The sequence below is a fragment of the Parambassis ranga genome, chromosome 22 (genome assembly GCF_900634625.1).
Source record: "Parambassis ranga chromosome 22, fParRan2.1, whole genome shotgun sequence".
NCBI lineage: Eukaryota > Metazoa > Chordata > Actinopteri > Ambassidae > Parambassis > Parambassis ranga.
In genome coordinates, this window is record NC_041042.1 from 6,698,897 (window position 1) to 6,725,660 (window position 26,764).

Below are 26,764 nucleotides of genomic sequence, written 5' to 3' on the forward strand. Positions count from 1 at the left end.
TTTGTGTGTGTGTGTCAGATGGGTGTGAGAGTTATATATATATATATATATATATATATATATATATATATATATATATATATATATATATATATATATATATATGTGTGTGTGTGTGTGTGTGTGTTCAAGACTGATTAGACAGTGAGGGTGGTGGTGAGAGGGAAGGAAGGATTAGAGAGCCATCTGAGAGTTGGTTAGGTGCTGACACCACTCCACCTCACCAAGGGCTCAATTTACTGAGGGATCAGACTCATTTATGGTGGGCTGGGATTATTATCAGTTCAATAGGGCAATTTCTTTATTACAGTCACCCCTCAACCTGTGAAATATGGCCACTTGTGAGACATTCATGGATTCTTGTATTTTGTTTTCAGTATTTAATCTAGTACTTTTCTGCACATTAATTGTGTATTAGGAAACAATAGTACAGTAGTGTCCATGTATCCTGTTTTAATGAAGCAAAGAGGCATTTGTTCTCTTGAAATGTGGACAGCCAAAGTTTGAGGTTTACCTGAAATATCAAGACACTTCAAAGACACTTTAAAGCCCAGTTTCTGTTTTAGTTAAATAAAAAAACAACAGAACACGTGTAAAGCAAATAAAACTGCATGTGCAGTGGGTCAGAGCATTACTGTGAGGAATAATAAAAAGTTATGCAATACTATAAACTACTTCCTTTCCTTTCATATTTGTTTGTAAAACTTCGCTTGCATTTATCTATATTTTATGTAAACCTATTTATCACTGTTCGTGAGTTTTGTTTTAAATTTGATCAAATCTTGTTTCTGTTGTATGTCGTGAAGCACCTTCAGGTAGACTTGTAGACATCTAGGACTCATCCATTAAAGTATTTTTTTGCACATATACATCGGTCTATTGTACTTAAAAACAAAACCAAGCTTTTTTATTTTAACATAGAATATAATATAATATTTAGATAGAAACATCACCTACTAAACACAGAGAAGCGGATAGAAGTCATTAGGTTTTCATCACATGCAACAGCAGAATTTCATTTAAATGATCATTTCTGGAACTAATATTACTTTTAAGGAATCACGCGTCACAGCAGTATCGCGAGATTAACTCGTAGTCGTGGAGCAACTCACTACGTACCCGCCGCTCCTTCCCGTGGAGCTGGAGAAACGTCGCTTCTCCGCGAACTTTCCAGCCAAAATGAATGAAACTGCAACATTTTTACTTTGCGTTATATAGACTTCAGTTCCGGTCCCTCTAACGTCCGCTTTCAGGTAAATGGTAGTTCGTTTTACAGTCGCCAACATGCCGAAATATATAAATGCTAACATTAGCAGGCTACTTAACCAGTGAAAAACCAGTGACAACTATCGGTGTTTTCCCTCACAGAAAATGTCTGCAGAGCACAGGACGAGCTGGATACTGACGGGCACGACTGTCGCTTGTGTGACTGCTCTGTATGTGCCCTGTGTGCAGAGAACCGTCCCCGGTGGAGACTCCGGTTGGTGCTAACAGGCTAGCTCAATGCTCATTTGGTCACGTGACTTTGTTGTGCTGCCGGGCAGCCAATCCTATGGCAGCTTGTTGATTTTTAGCTGCAGACAGACTGGTACTGTCCGTGGTGCTGCTGCTACTACTTTGGCTGGATAAACACAGTTAAAGGCTGCTCTGACAGTCACAGATCTTTTGTTGTGAAAGGATCAATTCGCAGCTGGTCAGGGGTAGCCCACCAATAATCAGCAGCTCCTTTGCCAGGGTCTGCTCCTGTTGTTGAAGACAGAGGTGAAAGTGAAGTAAATTGATTTCTCCTTTAAAAAAATAAAATAAAATAAAAATTATACTATGTGTAATCTGTACATAGTTAGAAACAGTTTAGATTCATAATAACTTTTCACTCATATTTCAGATTGTTTAGTTGTAATTATTCATTTATTATTGCCCCAGGAGACTCAAGTACATATAAATATGCTTTGCAAATGAACTGTGAAAGGGCCTTAGAAAGGTGACTGCAGTGCGTTTCCTTTTATTGTTATGTAGATCATGAGTTTAGTTGGAATTCAGTTAAGTATTTTTCAGTACCTTTGGCAGCAGAACTGATGATATGGGCGTCAATCATACTTAGCTACATCATGAAAAAAAACAACTGGAACTAAAATGCTGCAGCTACAATAGAGGGTAGAAATGACCTTTTATAATGATAAAGAATTGTTGATGGCCGGTGAACATTTTTTTCTTGTTTGTTTAAATTCAATATTATGTATGCATAAATTGAATTTGTCCTCTTCTGTAACAAGACTTTAGAGTGGATATAAATGTGTTTCACCCTGTACCTTCCCAAGTAGGCAAATGTGTTTTCCAACATTCTTGTAATGCAGTTTATGAAGGAATGCCTTGCACAATTACAAACAGTGTTTAGAAGTGATAGCAAGGTTACAAACTTGTAAATGTGGGCTTGCAGGCATGAAGGCTCTGCTTGTTAGGTTTGCAGTGCTCTGGCAGACGAGCAGTAGAAGGGAATGCATTTTGCCGAATGGAAGCGTAAGAAAAACTCAGCCTGATATGAGCGAGCAGAGATGAGGAGAGAGCAGGCAATTGGAGCGCTGAGTAGCCCTGCTGGTTGTGCTGCTGTCTAGTGAACAGGGCCTTTGAAAAAATGGCCAGCCCCTTCTCCACAGTGTTTAGGGACGGTGCAGGATGCCCGCTCTGATAGTGCCAGCTGAACACCCTTCTGAATTCTCCAGGTCTCCGTCTCTGTGTCCTAATCTCTTTAGGTGTGATGTGCCCTGGAGAGGCTTGAGCGCAGCCCCGCGGGTACGCTGTTGTCTAGGAATGTGGAGTGTGGAAATGATGGGGATTATGGGGAGACTGGTGTGGGTGCCCATGCTCCACAATCACAAAGACTCTTGGCACCCATGCTGCTATCCCGTTGAGTCAATATTTTCCCTTTTTAGTATTGGGGCTGCAGAACTGCATCTCTGTGGCACTGAGATGGATGTTTTTTGGCTTAGTATTAGTTTGAGTTTTTGTGTTGAATGGTGTAAAAGTGTGCCACTACTGAGGGAAAATGAGTGAAATTGAGAAACCGATGAAGGATGAGAAAGTGTGATGTAAAATGATGGCAGGTAGCTGGCGGCTCATGCCAGGTGAAATGGAGCTGTGAAAACATTTAAGCTGTGCAGGTGGAGGAGTTCTGACTTCATGGTCCATTAGACTGATAAGAGTTAGGGTTCCTCATGTGGCAGACATTAAGGCATCGTAATTCACTGTATCGGCAAGGTTGCAAAACATGTAAGGCAGCCAGTGCCACCTGAAACTCAGTCGTTCTGTTCTATAGTGGTTGGTAAGGCATCTTGTGCTTGTTCTTGCAGTTCAAATGTTTATTTTTGATATGGAAAAACACTTACAGAAGCATGGATTTAAAGTCAGCTGCACCTAGTAGTTTTAAGGTTTGATTTGCTGGGATCCCACTGCAATGAATAACAGTAGAGAGCAAATTATTTTGACCTGTGTGTTTGTTGAAAAATTAATTTACCTTTTTAATGGGATTTAGTCCTCATTCATCATTATATGCAGTGTCTTCATTTACTTGTGGTGGTACATAGCTTCTGAAGTAATTGGCTCATTTTACTGTCAGTGCAGGAAACATGACCACTATTTTATTGGTTGTATTTGACAGATGGAATGACTACACATCTAGTACCAGTAGAGGGAGCTGTCTTGAACCCAAACATTTATCAATGTCATTTAATCTGAACCAAATTTCAATTTTCATGAGTGGGAGATGCAAACACTGGGTGAAAAATCAGTATAATTTGAAACGCTCTGGCTGTATACTGGCACAAATGGGTTTGCGCCCAGATACATTAAAGCTTCCTCAAATAGCTTTTAGGGGTTTTCTTTTCACTTTGTGCTGTGCCGCACACAGAGCTTGTCAAAAAATTGTGCAGCCGGCTCTTATTTTTACAGCTTACCTCATTCTGTGACTGTCACCAACGTAGCCTTTCTGTTTGTGCCCAACGGACTAAAGGAGACATTGAGACACAGGGAGTGTGGGAGCAGGAGAGAGGCACGTCGAGCAGCAGAAGAAAGGGGAAGGGAAAGGACCCTGATGCATGGGGAGGATGGGACTGGAAGCATTATTCTCAGATCAGCATATGTGTGTCTTTGTGTGACAGAACATTGGAGAGGGAGTCTAATGGTTTGTGTGTGTGCGCGTGTGTGCGTGTATTTATTTATATATGTGTGTATGTGCTATGGAAAGGAGAGAGGCATCAGGGGAGAAGCGAATGATGAAGAGAATGAGCGTGCCGCTTAGGAAATGTCACACTGGGAAGATTTGCAGGTTTTGATCCTGGCAAATTAATGCAAAACCCCAGTGCAAGTATTTGATTTGGGAAAACTTTGGGAGCAGACTTGTCTCTTAATAATAATTATTGGGTTTACATTAATTTCCTCCCCTATTCTCTTCCACAGGAGAGCTGATCACCACTGCTTGTGAGCTGGGGGTAAGTATTAGCTGTATTGTTTAATCAATTCACTCATTAACTCTTATAAGCATTAAGGAAGTTTAATTAAGCATGGGCAGAAAGCAGATTAATTTACTTTCAGTCCACAGGTTTTTCCCTTTTTCTATACACTTATTTTACTAAGTTGCAAGTAGAGAATGCTATAATTTGCAACCCGTTTTTCAAATCCAATTAAAGTCAATGGTAAGGCGATGGCTTTTGTAGGCTTTGCCTTATGTACGGTATAAGGCTTATTATATCCACCCCTCTTTTTTGTGTGTGTGTGTAAGCCGCGAAGAATGAACTAAATCGGGTTAACAGTTATAATAAGTTTTATTATTTAATAAAGTTTATTACGCCGCTGTGATCCTTTTAGGGAGGCTGTGTCGGTGTCACTATGCCAGTAATCCTGCCGTTAGTGCTGCAGTCCGTGTGGCCTGCCTGTCTGCCTTTCAGGCCTCCCCAGGGCCTCGCAGGCCATCCCCGGGCCTTAGGCTGCTGGCCCCCCCTTCTGATCCCCAGAGCTCCAGAGTTCTGCTTCCCCCTTCTCTTGAGGCCTTTATCCCTCAGCTGTCCTTTAGCTGCATGTCTGTCCACTCCTGTCGCCCTCCCTGTGTCTTAGCTGATGCTCATTGTAATGGAGTCACCCACCTGTCTGATGGCACAGTAGTTCACCAAGTGTTTTCTTATTTACTTTTATGGTGCCCTTTGATGTTTGTTTCACATCTCATCTCCTCACTTTGATTTAGGTTAAGTTGTTCATATGGCCTAATGCAACTATATAGAGCCTTTGCTTTGTTTGAGGTGACAAGAGAGGCAGCCACTCTCTCACCTATCAGCTCTGTCTTTCTTTTGAAGAGCTGCCCCTTCTCCCTGCCTGCATGGTTCATGTTATCAGTGCCAGGGAATGAGTCTGTGTTTAATGACTGAGCCCTTATCTGGGTGGAGGAGACTTAGCGGCTAATTGCTGTGATTGCCCAGATCCCCCAGGCGAGAATGACTGCGGCTCTGAGGTGGTTTCAGGGCTAAGGCTGGCGAGCACCACGTGCTTTACTGTGGGCTCCAGGGAGCTGCACTGTCCTTGGGAAGAGGCCAGAGGAAAAGAAGTGAGAAGAGGGGGGAAGAGACAGAGGACTGAGGGCTCTGCTATCATAGCAGAGTCAGTTTGTGGTCAGGCCAGGCAGGATATGTCGGACTCTTTTTTTTTCTGCAGCTGTAAAGCATGCCACGACTGACATCTGCAGAGGGCAAAAGAGGTGCTTTATTTATAAATGTTGTGAAGGGCAAGAGCAGGAGAAATCTCTTTTCCCAACGGAGCTCTCTTAAAAGAGAATGCAATATGTCACTGTCTAAAAGTATAACGTGTTTTGTCATCATCTCGGCTTCCTTCCCCCTTAAGCGTTTCCACACTGAAGCATAACTTGGTTTTGTGATGGTCCCTTTAAGCTGCGAATTTATCTTTCATTGCACCTCTTTCTTTGTCGATGTGTTTAGGTGGCCCACCCTCCAGGATACCCATTGTTCACCCTGCTAGCTCGTCTGGCAATGTGTCTCCTGCCCACACTCTCTCCAGCCCACAGTGTCAACCTGATGAGTAGCCTCTTGGGGGCTGCATCTTGTGGCATTCTCTGCTTTACTATTTGCAGGTAGGCATTTTTTCTTATATTTCTGCTATTACTCTGATCTAATAACTGTGTAAAATTGTATAATCAGGTAAAATCCGAGCTTGTGAAAGCTCTCTTCATTACTGACTTTTACAACACATGTGATGTCAGTCACATAAGTGAGTGTCTCAGACTAGGATTTCAGAAGGGAAGTCGTCTCTCTCTAGCTTTTCTGGTGACTAACATACATCCAAGGAAGTAGCACTACGAAGAAGACGTTTTTGAGTGGAAGGACTCTTTAAACATTCCCCTACTGGCTTTTTGCATCTCTGTGCTGTCTGAGAGAGTGGTATTTTTGGGCCCTGACTGACAGGCAGTGGTGTCCCTTATCCTCTGTTCAGTATTCAGGAGCAGAACCCAGCTGCCCTCCTCCCTCCCACCACCTTATCCTGCCTGTTTACCCATCAGCCACCCATTGTGAGGGTGCGTGTATGTGTATGTATATCACAATTATCGTACCCTCCAGCCCCCATTCTGACGTCCCTGTTCTCCTGCCCCCCCGAACTGCCCAGCACGCTCCCAATCCTGACATGGCACGATTTCTAATCTTCCCCTTCTTGCCTCCTGGGCCTAAGAGGAACAGGATCACAAACTCTGCCCCTCCCTCTTCTCTCACTTCGCTTCTCCCTTCCTTTCCTCTTCTCTCACTTAGTCATGCAACCAGTTTACATCTTTGCATCTACCACCCGGCAGTTTTGCCTGCTGCTGACCCCTTCATGTAAGAGGTATTTTACCCCTCTCTGCTTTGTCCGTGTGTTTATCTTGCATGGTGGGCCAGACTACCTTACATCACCCTTTAGCTGATCATAGTAATTTTCCACATTGCATTGTTGGTTACAGCTTAGTGTCAACATTTTACGTTTTTGTCCCAGTTTATGCATACTTGGCCATTTCCAAGTATGGTATAATTTACTACTCCCAGACTAGGAATTGTTGAATGTGATGTAATTTCTTTCTGCTCCACGGCGTGATAGCGAGAGGAAAGTAAGCAAAATGGAACTGTATGTGTTCCCAGGTGCACAATGCTGGGCCTACTTCCTGTGTTATTGGCCAGTGTGCTGTGGGTGGCAGGCGGTCCAGAGAAGGTCAGGGTACAGGGTCAGGCCTGCTACAGTAGGGCAGGGGCTGGGCAGGGAGTGCTCCCTGGGGGACTGGCCCTAAGCCCAGACTGCATCAGCCTCAGACACTGCCCTACCTCAAAGTTCAGCTGAGGTGACTCTGCCTAAGACAGGAGAAAGCAAAGAATGAAGAAAGCATATAACAGGAAGAAACAGTGCGATTTTTGGTATATTTTGACTCTTGTCCTCACCCTTAATGCATTTGATCTACCAATTAATTGGAGGATTAAACTCAGCTCTTATCCAGTCATTTACAGTTATTTTAAGGCCATGCACTCTGGGTGATTTTTGGCTTCTAGTGCTCATGTTAACTGTAGCACTGTGTGTAATCTCTGTGGATTTAGATCCAGTTTTGGATTATGATGAAGTAAAAATTTATTTTGAAGAGCTACCACCACACGCACCTCCCAACTCGAGCTGATGAGTAGTGAGGGCTTCAGCCACAGTACACAGTCACACACACACCATATAAGCTTTTAAGTGTGAATATATATAATCTACACTTTCAATTTGGAAAAATAGCATAAAAGGTTTTAGTGATTATCTGTTTGGAGCTCTGGTTTGGGATGAGCTGTGAGGCTGTGGATCAGTTGGCGACTAAAGTCTAGTGAGGGGTTACTGGAGAGGGCAAAAGATGAGGAGGGGGAGAGGGTTTCTGGATGGTCAGGCCCCCTCCCTCTTGGTTTTGGCATGGAGGGGATAGGGTGCTTTGACCATATTGGCATAGATGTCATGCCACAGCCCAAAGCGTTTTGGCCAGAACGTTCTCTCAGATGAAATGCCAAAACTGACCAGTTGATGCCCCTTTATACCTGCTCTGCCCTTGCAGTGACACCAGTTTTTGCCTTTTCTCAATGTAATTAAGTTCTGAAATGTCTTCAGTTGTTATTGTTCTTTCATGGCCCATAAAACTTTTTCACTGCTTCTTATTTTCAGGTTTGCATCAGTTCAGAAGTAGACCCTCCCTACCCCATCCCCGCCCCCTTCAAACAAATCATTGCTTTGTGTGATTATATTCAGATGGCAAAATGTATTGAAATTAATGCGGGTACTTGAAGGCAGTTTTTCTCAAATAGTAAATTGTAAGACCTTGAAATTCATCTGGAATATACCCAACATGGCAAGCCTTTGATGTATCAATTTAAATTAGTCGGCCAGATTGCCGTGTTTAATGTGGGGGAATGTAAGTTGATAGGCTTGGAAGCCACTTCTCTCTCTTGCATAAGTTTAAATGTAGCACTTTAGCCTCCCTTTGATTTGTCAATTACAGTTCTCTTGGCTCGATCATATGGTTTGATGGCCAAATTGCATGTCTTGTTATGTTTTCACACCAGGGCCTGACAAGCCTTTGAGGATGGTGGACATAATGATAATTACTATCGATTGCACTTGGAGGTTCACAGAAAGAAACATTTGGCTCATGGGATGCTGAAGGCCTCAGCCACGAGTCTTTGGAGGAATGCACCCTTCATAGTGGGTTAATCCAGACAGCTTGGTATTCTGTGCTCTCTCATTTCACAGTTTATCTGCTAAAGCTGCTCTGAATCTCTGCTACCTGAGAGGAATCTCTCTCCATTCCCCAAGCTTATCCTGAGAAACCAGGAGCAGACACATTAGCGTGCTGACAGCCATCGCAGCAGAAAAACAACCTCGCAACACTCAGTCATCAGCACTTTTGGTTTGATTCTATGATTACATAACAGGCCTGTTGAAGCACACCAAACATGCCTGGCCTGCCTTTTCCCTGGCGGCCTGCAAAAGAAAATGCACACCTGCGAGAGGCTGCTCCACCAGGAGCTGGCCCATGTGGCACAGCTGATACCTCAGTGGACGGGAGGGTGGGCGTGGTGCCATCCCCTGCCTTGTGCTGCATCCCCAGCTCCTTATAAGGACCTTCACCATATGGTCCTGATGGCGCTTTCCCTCTTTACCCAGGTGGGTTGTTTTTCCACAGGGGTGGGGTTGTGTGCATCTTGTTGAGGTCATGTCAGGAGCAATGTGTGTGGGGATTGTCTTTTTTTCGTAACCATTTTTTGTACTTTGTTTTTAGAAAAACAGCTGAATAGAGTTGTTTTTGTGGCTAATATTCTCACCTCTCTCTGTAGGGGGCAAGGCTGCCCCTCCCGCTCACATCTGCTACGTTTAGATGAAATCATCTAAAGTGGCAACAGAGAGTACACCCATTACTGTTTTGTTCTGAAAATGCAAAAGACAATTTTAAGTTTGTCTATTTAAAAGGCCCCAATTGTAGGACCTTTTGTTCCTATTCTTAAATATCTCATCTGTCATATTGTAGTCCAACAGACCTCTACTCCCCCCATCCTCAGCATGACCAATGGCTCCCCCAGGACTCATCCTCTAATACAGTTAAACAGATGTCTAATGAAGATGTTATTTCCTCATTACTGGCTACAGGATGGGGGTAGAGAGGAGGAGGAGGGCGAGATAGACAGCAGAATACAGTACCAGTTTAATATTCCTTTCGCCCGTGGGCCTGAGATTGTGTCTGCCTCGGACGTCAATATTACATTCCTCACCCACCACAGGCAGTCTTAATAAGGCAGCAGGCACAGAGACGGATCAGACTCGGCAATTACAATTCACCCAGAATTAGTTAATGGAATCTATACAGCAACATTTATGTATCACTGGTGTGTGCCTAATGACTTTGTTGGAAAGAGCAGCAATAAAAATGACATTCAGTGAATTGCATAAACACAGGATTTTTGTAAATTGTTTTTTCCCCCTCTTCCTGTAATTTTTGTGTGATGGGTGGAGATTAAGATGGCATTCTGGGAGAAATTGTCATGTCAGTAGCTGCATTGTTTGAGCAGAATGGTAGTGATTAATTTTACACGCATTTGGAGCACTGGAGCGCTCCTCTGGAGGAGGGGAAAGCCAGGACCCTTATTTACCCTCCTTTCTTTGCAAACAGACAGCATTGCCTTCTCACACCACATGAGGCAGGAAAGACGAGGAAGATCCTGGTTTAGTGATTGGCTGGAAATTTGCCTGTGCCTTCAAATGTAAAATACAGAATATGCAGTCTTTCAAGCAGTCAAGTGATTGTAAAAACGTGGTTGATGACTGTGGACAAAGCATATAACAGTTTTATTATTATTATGATTATGATTATTCCTTTCCTTAGTATTGACAATGTGAGGATATTTTAGTGGGACTATTGGTTCTTCAGATGTCAATTTTACACAAGGTAATTTGGAAAACAAAAAAACATTACCAAACAAGTAAGCAACTATTGCACATTATTATCAATAAAAAGCTAAACAAAAGTTCAGAATGTCATCATAGCATCACTGATAAATGATTAATACTATTATTGTCATCAAGTGTGGTTCTAATGTCTAGTTCTATAGTGTCTTGGTAGTGCACTTCTATAAAGTTAGGGGACAAAGAAGTTGCTGTACATTTATGTACTGCTTTTTTTTCTGCACACTCAAAGGTATTCAAAGCACTTGTGCACTTAAGCATTTATATGAAGTTAGCATTTTTATAATGACATTCAGGACACCTATATTTGTTAATATATTATTAATTTAACATCAAACATAACCCTGAAATTACAGGTTCAAGTTCATCGTTTATTGCATGGCATTATAATTATAAGCTGTATTTTGAATGGCTTTGCAGTCATTGATTTAGAAGGCTAGTTGATTTCCTGACATACCTTATCATTTAAACATTTGTATATCAATTGATGCTTTAAAGCATTGCAGTTCATCAGACACTTACCCCTGTCACATAATAGCTGCTAAGTACTCTGCCTGCTGTCCTGGCCAGAGGCGAGCCCAGGGGTGTGAGCGAGGGCCAGCTGGAAACCTCAGCCTCAATCTGAGCAGGCCACCTCCTCTCTCAGGCTTTCTACCCTCTTCAGGAATGTGTGATTCTTTTCCAGCGCTGCTTCCCCAAACCACCACTCAGTTAGAGAACAGTACGGCGCTGATCCGTAATGGCACAGCTGTGGTATTGTCTGTTCCCTGGGGTGGTGTGTGACAGTGGCTCCCTTGGCCAGCTCCATTGTGAAGCCTCATTCAGTGCAGAGTGCTAGTGTAGGCTTTTTGTGTACTGTTATTTTGCACAGACGACGGATGCTGGCATGTCTCCGACCCGTACTGTAGAACTAAAGGGCTGAATGAGGCAGGTCTCATTTTGACACTTCAAAGTCATTACACTGAGCTTTTGTTGTGTCCTTGAAGGGGACGTTGCTGAAAAGGGTCTGTTGTATCATGTTTTAATTCAGCCTTTGATTTTTCTTTTTGAATCCATCTTCACAAAGGACTTTATCAGTTTCTTTCCTTCACGTAAAAAAGTTGAATTATGGGCGATTTTCTTTTCCAGCTGTTGATATTATTTTCCAGGTTATGCTTTATTTTGACTTTTTTACATAATAATTATCAGCTAATTACCTAAGTGATGACACAGATGTTTTAGGGGGTGGATCAGTTCAGGGTAGAATAGTGCCATCGCCAGCCGTGTGATTCTCCTGCCATGTCTCAACCAGGCCATTGTCACTGAGCCACAGCATTTCAGCACAGCAGCATCCTGCACAGCATTGAGTTGTGATAACAGGGAACACGGCCGCATCGGTGTCACAATGTGTCCTGCTTTATCTGCACGCCCTGGGAGCAGCCAGCCTGGAGAATGAGCTGTGGAGAGGCTGAGAGTCTTACTGGGACCCAGGTGGTCCTGCACAGACAGACAGGTCATTTACAGCCTGCACTGTACACACATCACTTTGCTCTTATGGACTGACAAGCTCTAACAGAGAGATTTGTCAAGCACTTGGAGAATAAGAAGTTGAATATCAGGTGTGTGTGTGAATATGTGAAGAGAACTGGCTATCAGATGAGCTTCAGAAGCAGGGGCAGACTGGGTGTAATAACCCAGGCTGTAGACCCCCGTGACTGTTCTGCACCCTTTGCTCCCCCAAACCAGCCCCCCTGCTAGGTGTTTGAGCTATGGGTTAATTGTCAGCCAGGGAGGTAAAATTAGGGGTGCGGGAGGTCTCTGTACCTCAACAAAAGTCCCCATCTGCCCCCCCACACAAACCCTCCCAACCATCACCACCCTTCTTCATCCTTCCTTCAAGTTACAACTAATTCCTGGAGCGGTGCAGCAAGAAAGACGCTGCTATCTCTTATTAAGACCCACTCCTAGACGCCCCACCCCCCGTTAAGCATATACACACACACTCATTCACCATGCTTGCCTTACAGTGAACACAGAGGAAAAATAGTGGAGAGTAGGAGAGAGAAAACCCAAGAAAAAAGAGGAAGTAGTCAGCGAGCAAGAGTTTTTTTTTTCCCTACCCTTCTCTCGCTCTCCCTCTCCTTTTTTTCCTGATTTACCGCGCTTTCCTCAGAAAGCTCCATTGTTCCCCTAGCCTAAGTCTCATCAGGCCTTTTGTGGCTGACTATCACAGCGGCAGGCAGAGAGCTGGAAATGTATAAATGGTATCATGCCTTGTGATTAATGGCGGTGCTTATGAGTCAGGTCTGATAACGGGCCTGCTCTCTACTCAATTTCAGATACCGTTAATGGAATCTGTCTTCTGCGATTGTAATGTGAGAGCGCCTAATTTGCTATGGAGCTTGAAGCTGTCACCGGCAAGGGATTGTGGGGTCATAAGGGACCTGGCAGCCGTTTGGCCTGCAGCTTGTATCTGCGGTGCTGAATAGAGCAGCTCTCTGCCTGTCAGTTAGCTGATAGGCTGATGAGGACTCTAAGCCACTCCACACAATGGCGGAAAGGGCCATACTGCCTGACTTCCCTAATTGTCGAGCCTGCTCATATTTCAGAGCCAGCATGCTGGGGACTGGGCTGCTTTTTTTCTTTTCTCTTCTTTCCCCTCTCTCTTCTTGAACTTTTTTCTTCCTTTTTTCTATATTTCATCCTACATCCCGCACACTGTCTCACCCCTTTAACGCACACTTTTCTGCACTATTTTTCTTTTCTTTCCCTTTCCTCATCATTTGTCGCCTCCCCCCCCTCTGTCTCTCATTTTAGTAAGTGGTGGGTCTTAGCGTATGACAGATTATCCCAAGTTTGCTTCAATTACCGCAAAGGAGATGGAGACAGTACAGGAGAGGAGGAAGGGGAAACTTTTGTGCACACATTATATTTAAGAAGCTGAGGATAAAGTGCTATCTCTACCACGGTGGTTTCTGTGCCAGTCTGCTCAAGATCAACCGGCTGCTGGAGTGGAGGGAGTTCTCATGATATGTGAATTACCCCAAATCACTGTGAGTTTTTTTTCCTAGGTCTTGTCCGAAAAGCAAACTTGGGCAGAAGGAAGATTATAATGGGTCCCCAAATTAGTCTGAGGGAAGTGGTGGCTTTTTGCACTGAAAATTTTTAATGATGCGTGAAGCTGCTGACTTTGTTGTTCTGCATCTTTTTGTGCTGGTGCAGTGTAACTTAGATCAAATAAAATATCACAAAAAAAACTTATTATAATTCTGTAGCCTTCAAAATGTTACAAAAAATGAAAGTTTGGATTTGTATATTTGAATTATGTTTTTAATTTTAGTACAAATAATTTGCTGAAATGTATACATTTCTTCAAAGATTAAATCATTTTAGTCGACCAGACTAAATAAACTAATAAACTCTCTTTGAGAGTACTGTTTGTGATTTAGAAAACACATGGTATTTATGGGTTTGTTTGTAAAGTCACAGCTGTGTCTGAAGTTGTGTATAAAAAATAAAACCCTGTTCATCTGCACTGTCAGGTTGGCAGGTCCTGGTCCTGGTGCAGTACTGGGTGGAGTTCTGTTTGCTGTTTCCAGGCTCAGCTGGCAGTGGTCCATGGTGGCAGAGGTCTTCACCCTCAACAATGTTTTTGTTGGCCTTCTCCTCTTTCTGACTGCCAGCTTCAACTGTGCTGAAAATGCCACGCAGAGGAGGAAGGTACAGAAACTCAGTGAAACACCTGTGTGTCTTCTGTCCTTTAACCTAAGGAAATAAGACTTTACAGTGCAGCTCTGTTTTGATTTCTTGTGTCAGATTGCTCACTGGGGGGCTTTATGCTGTGGCTTAGGGCTCTGTAACCAGCACACACTGGTGCTTTATGTATTGGTCATCATTCCCTGGGTACTTTACCGATTCTACTGTGAAAAGGTAAGTCTTGAAATAAAATAAAAGCAGAATGAATGCATAGTAAATAAACATGTCTGGTTACTTCTAAAATAGCCTATATACATAAACAGAAATAGTTTATTTTAAAAATGCCCATTAGGTTAAAGAATGAATATACATTGTTAATTTTAGGCTGGCCAGTCTTTGTCATTTACATGGTACATTTAGTTTAATATCCACTTTTCTTATTCAAACAGGAGCTCTCTTTGCATGTCCTTGTATCTCTGGGATTGTGTTTCCTCGCTGGCTTTCTGCCATACATCTATCTACCCATCTCATCCTACCTCAACACAGCCCGTTGGAGCTGGGGAGACCAGACCACCCTGTCAGGTCTGCTGACACACCTGCTTAGGGCTGAATATGGCACGTTCAGTCTGGTGTGTGTTTGCCTCTCTATAAATTTTGTATTAACACATGTGTTTAACATACACTATGATAAATGCAATACCATTTGTTTTCTGTTGGCTTCTCAACTGATCTTATTAGTTTGGTTTATTTTGCAGGCAAAGACGGAGAGCTCTGTCAACTTGACAACAATGCTACAGTAAGTTTATGTAAATGGTCTTAAGTACTACTACTACTAATTAAACTACTATTAAATGACATCTTCCTGGACTGAATGTACCACATTGCATTTTACATTGTCATTTAGGACTGGACTATCTTTATTGCCAAAGTATCATTGGCTATTGACTATGTAAGCAAGTGATTAAATGTTTTTTAGAAAATATTGGCAAAAATCACCTTGTCACAGCCCAGAGTAAAGCCTTCAAATCACTTGTTCTATCTGTATATAAACTCAAACCATATTTTTGGGTATTTATTGAGATGGAGAAACAGTAGAGAACATTGGGACAGTAAGGGCAAATACAGGTGTCCAGAGATGGAGAACCAAGCCACTCTCTGGTTCTGGTCCTTAACACAGGTTTAACCACAGACACATCAATTCGTCATGAGAGCCCAGAGTCATTTTTGCAGCCCATCTATTTCCTCTCCTCTCCCTGGCAGCTTTTGTTCTTCGTATTCCACTCTCTCCCATCAAAGCAGAACTGAACCTGCTTAGAGGGCCAAATCGCTGTGTTCTGTTTCTCCAGCAGTTTGAAATGATCACTCAGCTCTGGTGTTTAAGCGTGACAAGCTGTGATGACAGACACTGCAACAGAGCTGGAGAAATTGTATTTTTCCACTCAAGCACCCCCCCCTTACCACCACCACTACTTCGACCCAATTCCCTCCCTTGCTTCCCTCAACCACCACCACCACACTCCTGGTATCTTTCTCCCGCTGACGGGATGGGGGTGCATGTGCGTCTTAAGACCCCCCACTACCAGCCCCCCCTCTGCCAGGCACCCACCCCTTCCAACCACCCCTGCTGCTTGATGGACAAGCACACCTTCAAGATGGGAGAGAGAGGCGAACATGACAGGCATGTCGCACTGGAGACGTAAACCCGCTGCAGAAGCTGACACACACTCACAAACACACGCCTGTGAGCACATTCACACAGAGTGTACATTGAGAGATATAGAGACTCAATAAGCTGTCAAATAGAGATGGGTATTAAGGAAGAGGCAGGAAACTATCTCTCTGCTCTGAGGAAGCGCTCTGTGACTGACAGGCGCTGAGAGGAGAGGACAGAACTGCGGGGGGTGGATGACACAGTCATTCGTATCTGTCAATCCGATTGAAAGGAGGAGCTCACAGTCCAAGGAGTTTGTTTTGATAGGGGTTGGAGGGCATTTAATAATTGGTGTCCTTGAGTTCCGAAGCAGGAAGCATAATTGAGCTTGTCTTTGGTGTCCATCATATATGTTTATATGTGTGCCTGTGTGTGCAGGGCCCAGTTTGACCACTGCCTGGCAGATCTTTCACCTCCTGTTTTGGTGCTGGCAGGGCAAGGCTTCCTCCTCTCGTCATTGGACAGGTAGGATGATTAAGACGTCAGCACGCAACACTCCAAACTCTGTCACGTACAAGCAGCCACTTCAACCAAAATCTAATCCCCCGGAGTAAAAGACAGGGAACAAAACCCCTGACAAAATGCTGATCACAGAAAAAAGAATACAAAACAACACAGAGGCACCTAACTGTCAAGCTGTCATCAGGCTCCACATTCAGATCAAGAAGAGTTGATGTGTAGTTTAGAATTTTTAAAAACATGATAGTGTGTAAATCAAAGCTTGTGTGTATCGGTTTCTGCAGTCTGATCCAGCAAATTAGTGCTTTAAATAGGGACTGTGGGGTGGAGCTGCTGAAGCCTGTTGAGTTCCTGGAGCTCTGCAGGACACCACCCTCTTGAGGTGTATTTTGATATACTTGGCTTCATACACTTGGATGAACAAAAGCTCGGTCATTTTATGAAATTCAGCAAATTCCCATTTATCTTAATTTAAAATTTTGCTGTGGAAATCTTGTTAAACCATCAAATCAATCTGTTGGTTAGGAGATATATTGTGTTTTGAAAGTGTCTCTTCAGGTTCAGATGATGGTTTGTTTTTGCCATGAGGGTAACATGTTTTCTTTTTAGTGCATAAGTACATTATACAGCTGTACTGTAATGAGTTTGTGATTCAGTGGTTGGCAGCAGCTCATTATGACTCAGTCTGCATTAGAAAATCAATCATGCACCTCTTTGCTGGCTGGCACATGCATTTTCTCTCAAGCTTGTGATCTCCATCCCTGCATTAATATTTTTTATTATTCAAAACAAGTATATTTTTACAAACCAAGAAACACATTAGACTGAATTTACAGCATTAGTAATTATTGCTCTTCTGTCACAGGACCTGTCGCTCAGTGTCCTGGTTGTGGACTGCTATGCTGGTGGTGTACTCTCTTTTTTTTGCTTGGAGAGCCAACCTGGACATCAGCAGACCCCTGCTGCTTGGAGTGGTGAGCAGCAAGACTGTTAAAATTTCTGCACATTATATTGATTGTTTTCCTTTAACTGCAGTTTAAATAATAAAATACACAGAATAACCACATAAATCAGCAGTGTGTATATATTGACTCTGATTCTGATCCATCAGTAAACTAATTTTAAGGAAAAACCCCATGCATCACTGTTGTGTTGTTGTACATGTTTATCTGTGTACACACGTATCTGCTCGCTTCACTGCAGGTTGAGCGATTCTGGCTCCAGAGTGATGCTGCAGTGTGTGTGCTGGCAGGCCTCGGCTTGAGCCTGACTCACACTGTGCTGGAGAGGAGAATGGGCCATGGGGGGGTGTGGAAGACCACAGGCTGGGTCCTCACTGTGGCTCTGCTGGCGCATATGGTGCACACCAATCACAGGTGAGCACTGCACTCGGTTATAGTAACTTGCCTTTGTTGTTGGATTTCATGAAAACATATAATGCAGGTTATATATAGTAAAGTAGTGTTTGTAATATGCCTACAGATGAAACGGTAACTATGGGAATAAAAATGCTGAGTCTAAGTTTTATTTAATTAGTTATATGCTGTCCTTTTTGCCTCAGGATAAATATTTCATTTGCTCTGGAGTATGAATTTAAAACCCTTACAGTTCCATTTCCACCCTTGGTAGGGCTGAGATGTAAATTCAGCTTTGTGACATCCACATTTGCAGACAATTATAAAACTAATTCTACAACAGCAAAGATTTTGATCACAGTAGACATAATTATTGTAGCTGCATTGTATTGCACTTCTACAGGCTATTAGTAATCCCAGGCTCTATTAGTGTTTTGTGTCAGGCTGCTCTTGTGTCCTCTGTGTGTGTGTTTATCTCTGAATTCAGTACTGTATTCCTGTTGCACAAACAGCCCTGGACCCAAATATACATTAAGTACCTAAATACTTCTTTGTAAAGTTTTAGTGAAATAAACTTCCCTCTAGTTACCTCTAAAATCCCCATTTGTAAGTTTTCCTGAGTCAACCCGATTTGTTTCTCTTCTGCGCTTCATACTGCTGGTCTGAACTCCACATGTCAGGTTTTTCTCTGCTCACCCCATGGTAGGGGCTAAAGAGAGGCACGGTTAGCACATAGATTCTGCTCACAGAGCTCAGTCTGAGATGTTAGCTGTCCGAGAAGGGAGATTACACCAGCGTAGCGCTGGGGAGTGCCAGACAGCCATCACTGAGCGGCTTTGATCAAGGGGAGAGCATGGCCTGTGCTGTCAGACCCATCACACCTGTCTCCCTACGATTAGATAGGCAGCCAGAGCGCTCTGCAGAGGGGATGGGGCGGGGGCACTGACAACTTACCCTCAGAGCACCTTGAAAGCATACGTACAAATACTCACATCTACACAGCTGTATGCATCACACACACTTCTGGCAGGGTTAAGGATCTACTCAACCACTTTTAAATGAAAGTTGCTACAGCTTGTGTTGTTGTTGTCATATTTTGCATTTGTGCTGATGATCTTAGGGAGTGTGATCAGAGCAGCAACAGTGTGGTGGACAGGTTCGGCAGGGGGCTTCTGGCCTCTGTCTCGACAGACTCCATCATCCTGACCAGAGGAGACCTGCCAGGCAACTCTCTGCGTTACTTACACTACTGCGAGCATGTGCGACCTGATGTGCGTCTGGTTGACCAGGAGGTCAGAGCCCCGATTCATACGCTGTTGTTTATGTTGACTTTAGAACTGCTCTTTTTGAAGTTCTGATATTTAAGGCACACCACAGGGATTAAAAACAGGATGGTGTTCTTATCAGTGGCTTTAAGCAATTTAAATAAAAGAAATCTCAACCCTTAAACTAAAGAAAATCCCCTTTGATACAGACATTGAAATAGTCAGTTAGTCACTTAATTTTTTAACTGTTAATCCACTGGATACAAAGATTTGAACAGAATTGGCGATAGTCCTTTTTTTCTCACTAGATGATGACATACTCTTGGTATGTGGCCAAGCTGGCACAACACCACCCTGGGGTCCACTTTCCCGGCCGCTGGTGGGATCCAGTCCACCCTGAGGAGAAAGACACCTTCAGTCTGGAGCAGTTTCTGTCCCACAACACACAGTGAGTCTCTGAGTAGGGAGGGAATAAAGGGATGGTCTGAACAGCTAAATAGGAGGATGTTCAATGGTAAGAGAGTGAATTGGGAGGGCAACAATGGTCCAAATGAACAAGTGGGTGATCTAATGAGGCAGAGATGAGTGGGACGGTCGACACAGCGGTGAGTGCAGGGAGAAGATAAGCCCACAGTACTGTTGAGGCCATAAAAGGAGTTTGATGAACTACAGAAGTCGTCTAATCTACTTGATTTGGTTAACCAGTCTCTGGCGGACCCACTTGTGCTCCCTGGTCTCATGATTCACTCCTCCAGGAGCGATTGAGAGCCAGGAACTGGATGGTGCCTTGTTATTACCAAGCCCACCAGGGGGCAGTGTTTGCCAGGCCAACATGTCTGTCTCTCAGTGGGGCAACATGACCTATGGCATTAACCCTTAGGGTCTGTCAGTGGCATGCGATGATAGTAACTAGAAGCTGTTTGGATGTAAGAAATTTTTTGGATGGTGTTCATGTGTGTCTCATCAACAGCACTTACCTGCAGATTAAACTTGAGCTGCGTCCATCTGATTTGTTTTTGTTTTCTACAGGAGGGATGTGTTTGCCTGTATTGGACTTAATGAGGGAGATCCAAGCTGGGAACGAAGTTTCACCCGTTGGCCCCTGGGTGTGTGTGACTACTTGGTGCCCGTCGGGAGGCAGTTTCACCCTGAAGAGTGGGCTCACCGCACTCGCAACATCTATAACTGGAGTGAGCCACACAACAGGTGCACACAGATTGCAGTTAACTCTTAAATTTCAACAACATTTCACCCAAATTAAAGTTGATTAAAATGATATTAGAAACAGTTTTTAACTCCACAATCACTACTTTAAGGTGTTAAATTTAGCTTAAGTGTAATTTTTAGGATGCTGCTGTTGTCAAACATAACTGACAAATCTATTGAAAAAAAAATCCCCTGCTGCCTTTTCTCTCTGTGGTCTTCAGTCATCCTTCCACAGACTCCACAGAACTTCCCTCAGTGATGTTGTCCTCTGTTCTCCCTGCTGTGATCCAGCTCTTTGTGAATTCAACCAGTGCAAGACATTAGGCCCTCAGCCACTTGAAATGAGTCTGAAGATGAAAAATAATGAGTTTCTTATTGCGTTTTGTCAATAACTGTGTCAAAACTGGAATTAGTTAAAGCTCCATATTCTGTTGCTGTTGCCAGCAGCCCTTCATTCACTCAGATATCCACGGCTGAATACTGTGACATTATTTCCCGCACTCTCACGACAAGCGTGTCCGCCAATGCCCACAAGCCAAATATTAGCTCGGAAACCCTGCTAAAATATTCTTTTGAAGAAGAGGTCAAGTGTTTACAGTCAACAAAGTGAAAAAAGGCAGATGTGGTTTCACTCCATGTCTAATGTGCAAGCTGGTATTGTTGCTCAGTCATTTAATGTTTATGCAGCAAACATTGATGTTTAGTGTATCAAAACTCACAGTAGACACAGTAGAGGGTAACAATATATTCACATAAATAATCATTTATAGTTAGTAGAACTGTGTATAAGCCAATGCCTGAAGCTGCTGTAGATAAAGAAATGTTTTATTTCCCCTCCATGCATTAACAGTTTCCATCCTGCGTCCTGGGAGCATGTTGCTAATGAGGAGATGTGGCAGGCCAGGTATGTTTTCAGTAGAAACACTGTTTTGCTCTTTCTGTGCTTTACTGCAAATAAAAAGCTGCGTCACGATGCATACTGTGCTGCCTGAACATCTCCATAAACCAGTCTTGTGTGGTAGAGCATCTACATGTACATTCTATTTGGTGGCGCATCTACATAAATCACTCCATTGGAGTGGTGCGTCTGAGAGTGTAGATCTGCATGGCTCATCCATCCAGCACTTAGCCCTGAGCCTGCGTGCTTTGTTTCAGGATGAAGACGGCTTTCTTTCTGTTTGACCTGGCAGAAGGGATGCAGGGAGAGGGAAAAGCTCGCCTCTTTGAGCTGTCTTACACTGTGAGTCTGACCTCGACAAACACACCAAACAATTCTGTTTTATGGGCCAAATTTATATGCCACAGACAAAGTATGACATGTGCAGAGGTTTTTGATTGTGTCTGTTTTATGTCTGTGTGTTTGTCTGGTAGCTGTATAAGGAGATTGTGGGTGCCTACTCACACTACCCACCAAACTGGGACAAAAACCTGGCACTGGCTTGTGAGAGGCTGCTCCGATCAGGTCACCGGGGCCACAGTCCAGACAGCCTGCTGACCTGCAGCGTCCAGCACTTTAGTCTCTACTTGGAAAAAGAACCCACTGATCCCCAGGCACCTGCCATACGCTCGGCCATTACTCACCTCCTCAAAGAGAGAGACAGGCTCCGTCAGAGCCGGAAGCAAGCCCCATGAAAACATTCAGAGAGAAATTCACAGAGCTGGCACACTGAGTGTGTCTCAAACCCAGCTGCAGTGCAAGGCCCTAGGAACTAAGTCTGAGCCAATGTGCCTCTTCTAGCGGTTTTAAGGTATGCTTCAGATGGATGGAAAGACTTTGGAATGAATTTAAGGGTATGCTGATGAATAACCAGCAGCCTGTAGTTATCAGTAAGAACTGACAAATAACAGACTTGGCCATGTATCATTTGATGAGTGTTTACAGTTGGTCTGGGACAGAGCTTGACTTTAGGAAGCCTTCTGTGACCTCAATCAAGCTCTGCACGCTTGCCTTAACGTCACCCATTCAGTTGCTTTATCATTACATCTTGTTCTTTTCTCTCTTCTATTCTACTCTCAGAGCTTTTAACGTGCTGATTATTTTGCCTCAGCCTCTGCTCTACTTCTCTTTTTCTCACATTAGGATGGCAGGGCCGAGATTGAGGGAAACCCAATTTGGGGGCAGAAATGGGAGATTAGAGCGGCTGTCTAATCTAGGACAGACTTGCACTGTGTCACACAGTCCTCACTCCACATCCCCAGTACGACACACACACTCCTCTATCCTTCCATCAGCCTATCTTAGATGGTCCTTTAAATGTTTAAAACTAATGGATTTGATGAGTGTTTTTTTCCTCTCTTCCTTCCTAACAGGAGGGCTATAATCCCTCATGGATTTAAATGAAATGTGAAATGTCACAATGCCAGAGACCCTTTTAGTTTGTGTGTGCGTGTGTGTGTGTGTGTGAACACGCTTAAATCTGCACTCAAGCCCTTTCCCTGCCAGAGCTGCACATAAACATATTCGATAAACGGATCGGCACAGTGAAAAGCAAAATACTTTGATCATTAGAGACGCACAAAGTCATGCAAATTCCCAGGACACAAGCAGACACATAAAACTGTCATTCAGCTCCCAGGAAAATGGACTTAAAACCCTCTTGAGTGAGGAATTGTGTGAAACAAACCAAAATGGACGTGGGTTTCTTTAAACAACACCCTTTATGTCTCTGTATGTCTTTTACATGTTTCCAGAATCTGACTCCTATGTTACACACTGTGTTTGTTTGTAACTGTTAGTGTTGATGTTAATGAACCTTGTGCCACAAAATGTGTTATGCAGAGGTCAACCCAGCACATTCCCATAAGCTTTATAAAACACAGCTGAAGGAGCCTGCTGTTTGAGATACCACTCAAAAGTGAAGGACAGTGAGTGCATGTGTAGTTTTCTCAGAATGTAATCTGCCCTCTGTGTTCGCAGGCCTGGTTAGCGGCTGTCAGCTGGCTGGATGATGAGGTTCGACCTGCTGTAGCACAGATGGTTTGGTTCCTCATAAAAAAAAAAAACAACAGAAAACTGTCACTCTGTTTTCTACAGATTAAAATATTTAAATAAAGATTCTCTTTTAATACGTTTTGGTTAAAAAATTGTTGTTTTGACATCACAAAAACATGATTTGTTTCATGTTTACATCACTGCCACCGTATGCCCAATGCCTCATTCCTCCCTGCAATTTTTACTTTACTTTTTTCCTGTCCTCCCCTTTTTGTCATCCCTCTATGCCTCACATTCCCTCTCACTGTCTTTCCTTAACCCCTCTGTACCTCTCCTCTCCCCTGTTTCTGAGAGTCAGTTGCCCACCCTAAATCAGCAAGCTGCAGAGGATTGTGGGAACCCATGGAATCGCCGTGACCAGGGATGCAGGCAGGGAGCCACGGCAACGCTGGAATGTGGGGCGTCTGAGGAGATAAGAGCTATGAGCCCAGCCAGGGAGAGGGGAGGGATGCAGCAGGAAAGGCGCAAGGAGGGGGGAGTAGTACGATGAGGCAGCGTGAGGAGGGTGAGATGGAAACAGGGAGAGCAGCAAGTCTGTGAATGGGGAAACAGGAACACAACACCATAAACAGCCAGAGAGCAAGACAGAGAGAGAGAGAGAGAGAGGGGTGGGGGGCTTAGGGGGGCACACACAGGAGATGGGAAGCCAGCCTTATTCCTCTTTGCATTTCATTTACATCCCTGGCCGTATCGACCAATCGGATTGGGAGCAAAGCCCAGGGCTTAGGAGGGGAATAAAAAGACAAAATGCCTTTGCTGCTCTCATCCCTCCCTGATAATACCCCTTCTGTTTTTCTTTTCTCCTTTTCTCTCGTCTATAAGTAGATACTGTCCGAAATGCCAGCGGAAAAGCGACACCTCCGCTTGCTGTGTATCTCAGATAGACCGAGCGGGAGCAGGGGCTGAAAAGACAGCTTTAGCAACTGGGCCTATCTCCACTCCTCTCTCTGGCTGGATGGAAGCTTGGAGTGGAGGGAGGTGGAGGGCTGGAGTGTGTTGGTTAGTGTTTGGGAAGAGAATAGAGGGTGTGAGAGGCATGATATTCTGAGCTGGCCACAGATTTTGCAGAATCTCACACTCTGAAAAACTTTGCCTGCAGATCTCTTTCCTAAGCATGAGAAACCTGTTTCAAGGATGTTTACCAGGTGCCATCCATCTTTGTGAAGGTTGCCAATGCCTTCTACCAAACTCCACATATTTCTAGCTTGAGGTTGCTGTTATTACTGTCCACTAGTGTATATTGCTGGAGTTATCTGAAAGTCTTGTCAGCTGGAACCTAATTTCAAACAACCCCTAACATGGGAAGCTGTTGTTATTGTGGCTAAATTAAATATTAACTCTTGCATGTGTATTGTGTAGAATTAAGCACATTAATGTCAGTCTGTGTTGACATGATTGACTTGTCTCGGGTTTTTGTTTGCTGTCACTCATGATGGCTGTGTTTCTCAGTGTGTGGTTACCACTGTTTGTATGTCAGGTACAGTATGTCTGCTGGTTTGTTTGTACAGGTGTTTGTAGTGCTCTTCATTGTGCTACTGTTTGTAATTGGGTTACTTTGGGCCTGATTGTTTGCAAGTGTCTTTCTTTTGCATTGTCACGGTGAGTGAAGTGAGTTTATCTCAGCTGGGGTCTGTGGCAAAGCTTGCAGACATCGAGAGAGTCCTTAGCCACCCATGTCAGACACTTTTGAATGATAAGGCCACCATAATGGCACCCATTCTCCTCTTCAGATTTATAGCAAACCAACCCAAACAATGGAGGCAGATGTCAGAGGGATTAGAGGTCAGTGAGTTCAGGAATATGAAATTCCTATTTCCTAGATTAGTGTTGAAGTTGGTAGTCCTAGCCACGTTCCTCCAGTGGCTGGGAGATGGCATTGCCAGGCTGTGTGAGCCGGTATTCCTGCCGGCTGTGTGGTGTTGATAGGATAGAGTGTATTGGCAGAGAGATGAGTAAGAAAATGTCCTGCTCTGTATCTGCACCTTAATCTTCACTAACATGTTAATATACGAGCGTACATGATCGCATATGTGTGACATTTTATGTGAAATTATTCATCACATTTTTGCACTTTTTTGTGCACATGTCTATAAAGTTTGTTTTAATCTATAAATTTGTAAATGTGAAATAACTTTGAGTTCTTCACTGCAAACTGAATATTATCCCCAAGTTCCTGTTGTTATCTTGTGTACACACATTTGTTTATTTGATACAGCCCCTCTCCACTACAGCACTTCTGTGTATCAAAGACAGCAGTGCAGAGCGTAATTGAAAATGGCTACCGTGGAGAAAGGTCTCTCTCTGCTTTGACGGAGAAAAGGCAGAAAAAGCCCCATTCTCCGCTCCCTTCTTAGATCTATTTAAATAATTGAGGAGTAAACTGACAAATTAGGCACCTTTATGGACGCCCCTGGGCTCTCTCTGGGGTCCTTCACTTTCTCCAATACAAGAGAGTGCCACTAGGCACAGGATAATATCTTTGTGTGCTTTGAGAGGGAGGGGGGTTGGTGGACCAGGAGGGGTTTCGCCAATCAAGCGGGCCACACTTCCTCCCCCAGGTTCTAATTTTGTGCCACATTAAAGAGCTCGGCCTCCATTTAGGACACAGAGAGGCATTTTCATAATTTGCCGGGTCTCTCGACTAGCTCGAGGTGCCTTTTCCCCCCTCTCTCTCTCTCTCTCTCTCTCTGTGTCTGAATGGAAGGCCTGGGGAGGAAGAGGGGTAATTCATTCGTCTCCTTTCAACCAACCAGCTTCAGTTCTGCATGATGTTGCTGCTAGGTGTGTGTAGCAGCTAATATTTATCTCTTTAATAATTCTCCATTAGACCTGAATATCATTTGCTGCATAAAGCTAGCGCTGCTTATTGTCGGCTCTGTATAGAAATTGTGTAATTCCTGCTTTGTTGATACATTAGGGCTAATTCACCTACTTATGTTTAGCAACCTGAAATGAGTTGAATGAACAGTGGACCATGCAGCCCTACAACTATGACACTTGATAAAATCACTGATGTATAATCTAGGTTAAAGTTGTTTCGTTTCTCTATGCTGATCCATTCATGTGCTGCAGCATGCCTAAGCATTGATTCATATGTGATTGGTCACATAATTCACAGTCTCAGGGGGCATTTCATCGCTGACAGACAAGCTAATCTAAAATCCCCCAATTTACAAATGAAAATCCCACCATCCAATTGAGCTAATAGAGGGACTTGAATGGGATAATAAGATGTGGTGTAATACTGTGTAAAAAGCCTGTAATGTTGTGTTGGTGTAAGAGCCTGTGTGACTGGATGTTTGACTGTTTGCAGTGATTACAGGGGCCTGCGGGCCTGGCGGCAGCTCCGTGGCTGGGACAGGGAGCTTCTCCCTGGGCAAGGAGATACGCCTGTCTGCCCCTACTACTACTGGAGCTACAGGGACCATGATGTCAGGAGGGAGAGTGCTCCCTGTGAGCGCTCTGTCTCTCTCCCTCTCATTCCCGGTCTTGCTAGGTCTGTACTATTGCAGTGCTTGCAGATGTGCACAAACAAGGGAGGATTAAAGCAAAACGAATCTAAACAGACAAATGGAATTAGAGTGATGGGTGTCGGTGGGCTGGTTCA

General features: G+C 43.7%; 1 protein-coding gene across 1 annotated transcript; it reads left to right on the forward strand.

Annotated features, from left to right (window-relative positions):
• Positions 1–1,106: 1,106 nt before the first annotated feature.
• On the forward strand, positions 1,107–23,235 carry tmem260 (transmembrane protein 260). Its single transcript, XM_028395518.1, has 17 exons — positions 1,107–1,253; positions 1,369–1,480; positions 4,453–4,484; positions 5,979–6,130; positions 14,016–14,193; positions 14,290–14,403; positions 14,619–14,798; positions 14,925–14,965; positions 16,259–16,345; positions 17,205–17,313; positions 17,543–17,715; positions 18,815–18,986; positions 19,268–19,407; positions 19,989–20,165; positions 21,016–21,069; positions 21,321–21,405; positions 21,537–23,235. Exons 2-17 carry the CDS (start codon positions 1,372–1,374, stop codon positions 21,795–21,797), a joined length of 2,064 nt encoding a protein of 687 aa, XP_028251319.1. The 5' UTR covers positions 1,107–1,253; positions 1,369–1,371; the 3' UTR covers positions 21,798–23,235.
• The last annotated feature ends 3,529 nt before the right edge of the window (positions 23,236–26,764 follow it).

Excerpts from the sequence above, each read along its gene's own strand:
- tmem260 (XM_028395518.1), top strand. The coding sequence starts at position 1,372 with ATGTCTGCAGAGCACAGGACGAGCTGGATACTGACGGGCACGACTGTC. Across the intron at positions 1,481-4,452 it reads CGTCCCCGGTGGAGACTCCG|GAGAGCTGATCACCACTGCT; the intron begins GTTGGTGCTAAC and ends TCTCTTCCACAG. Across the intron at positions 16,346-17,204 it reads CTCCTCTCGTCATTGGACAG|GACCTGTCGCTCAGTGTCCT; the intron begins GTAGGATGATTA and ends CTTCTGTCACAG.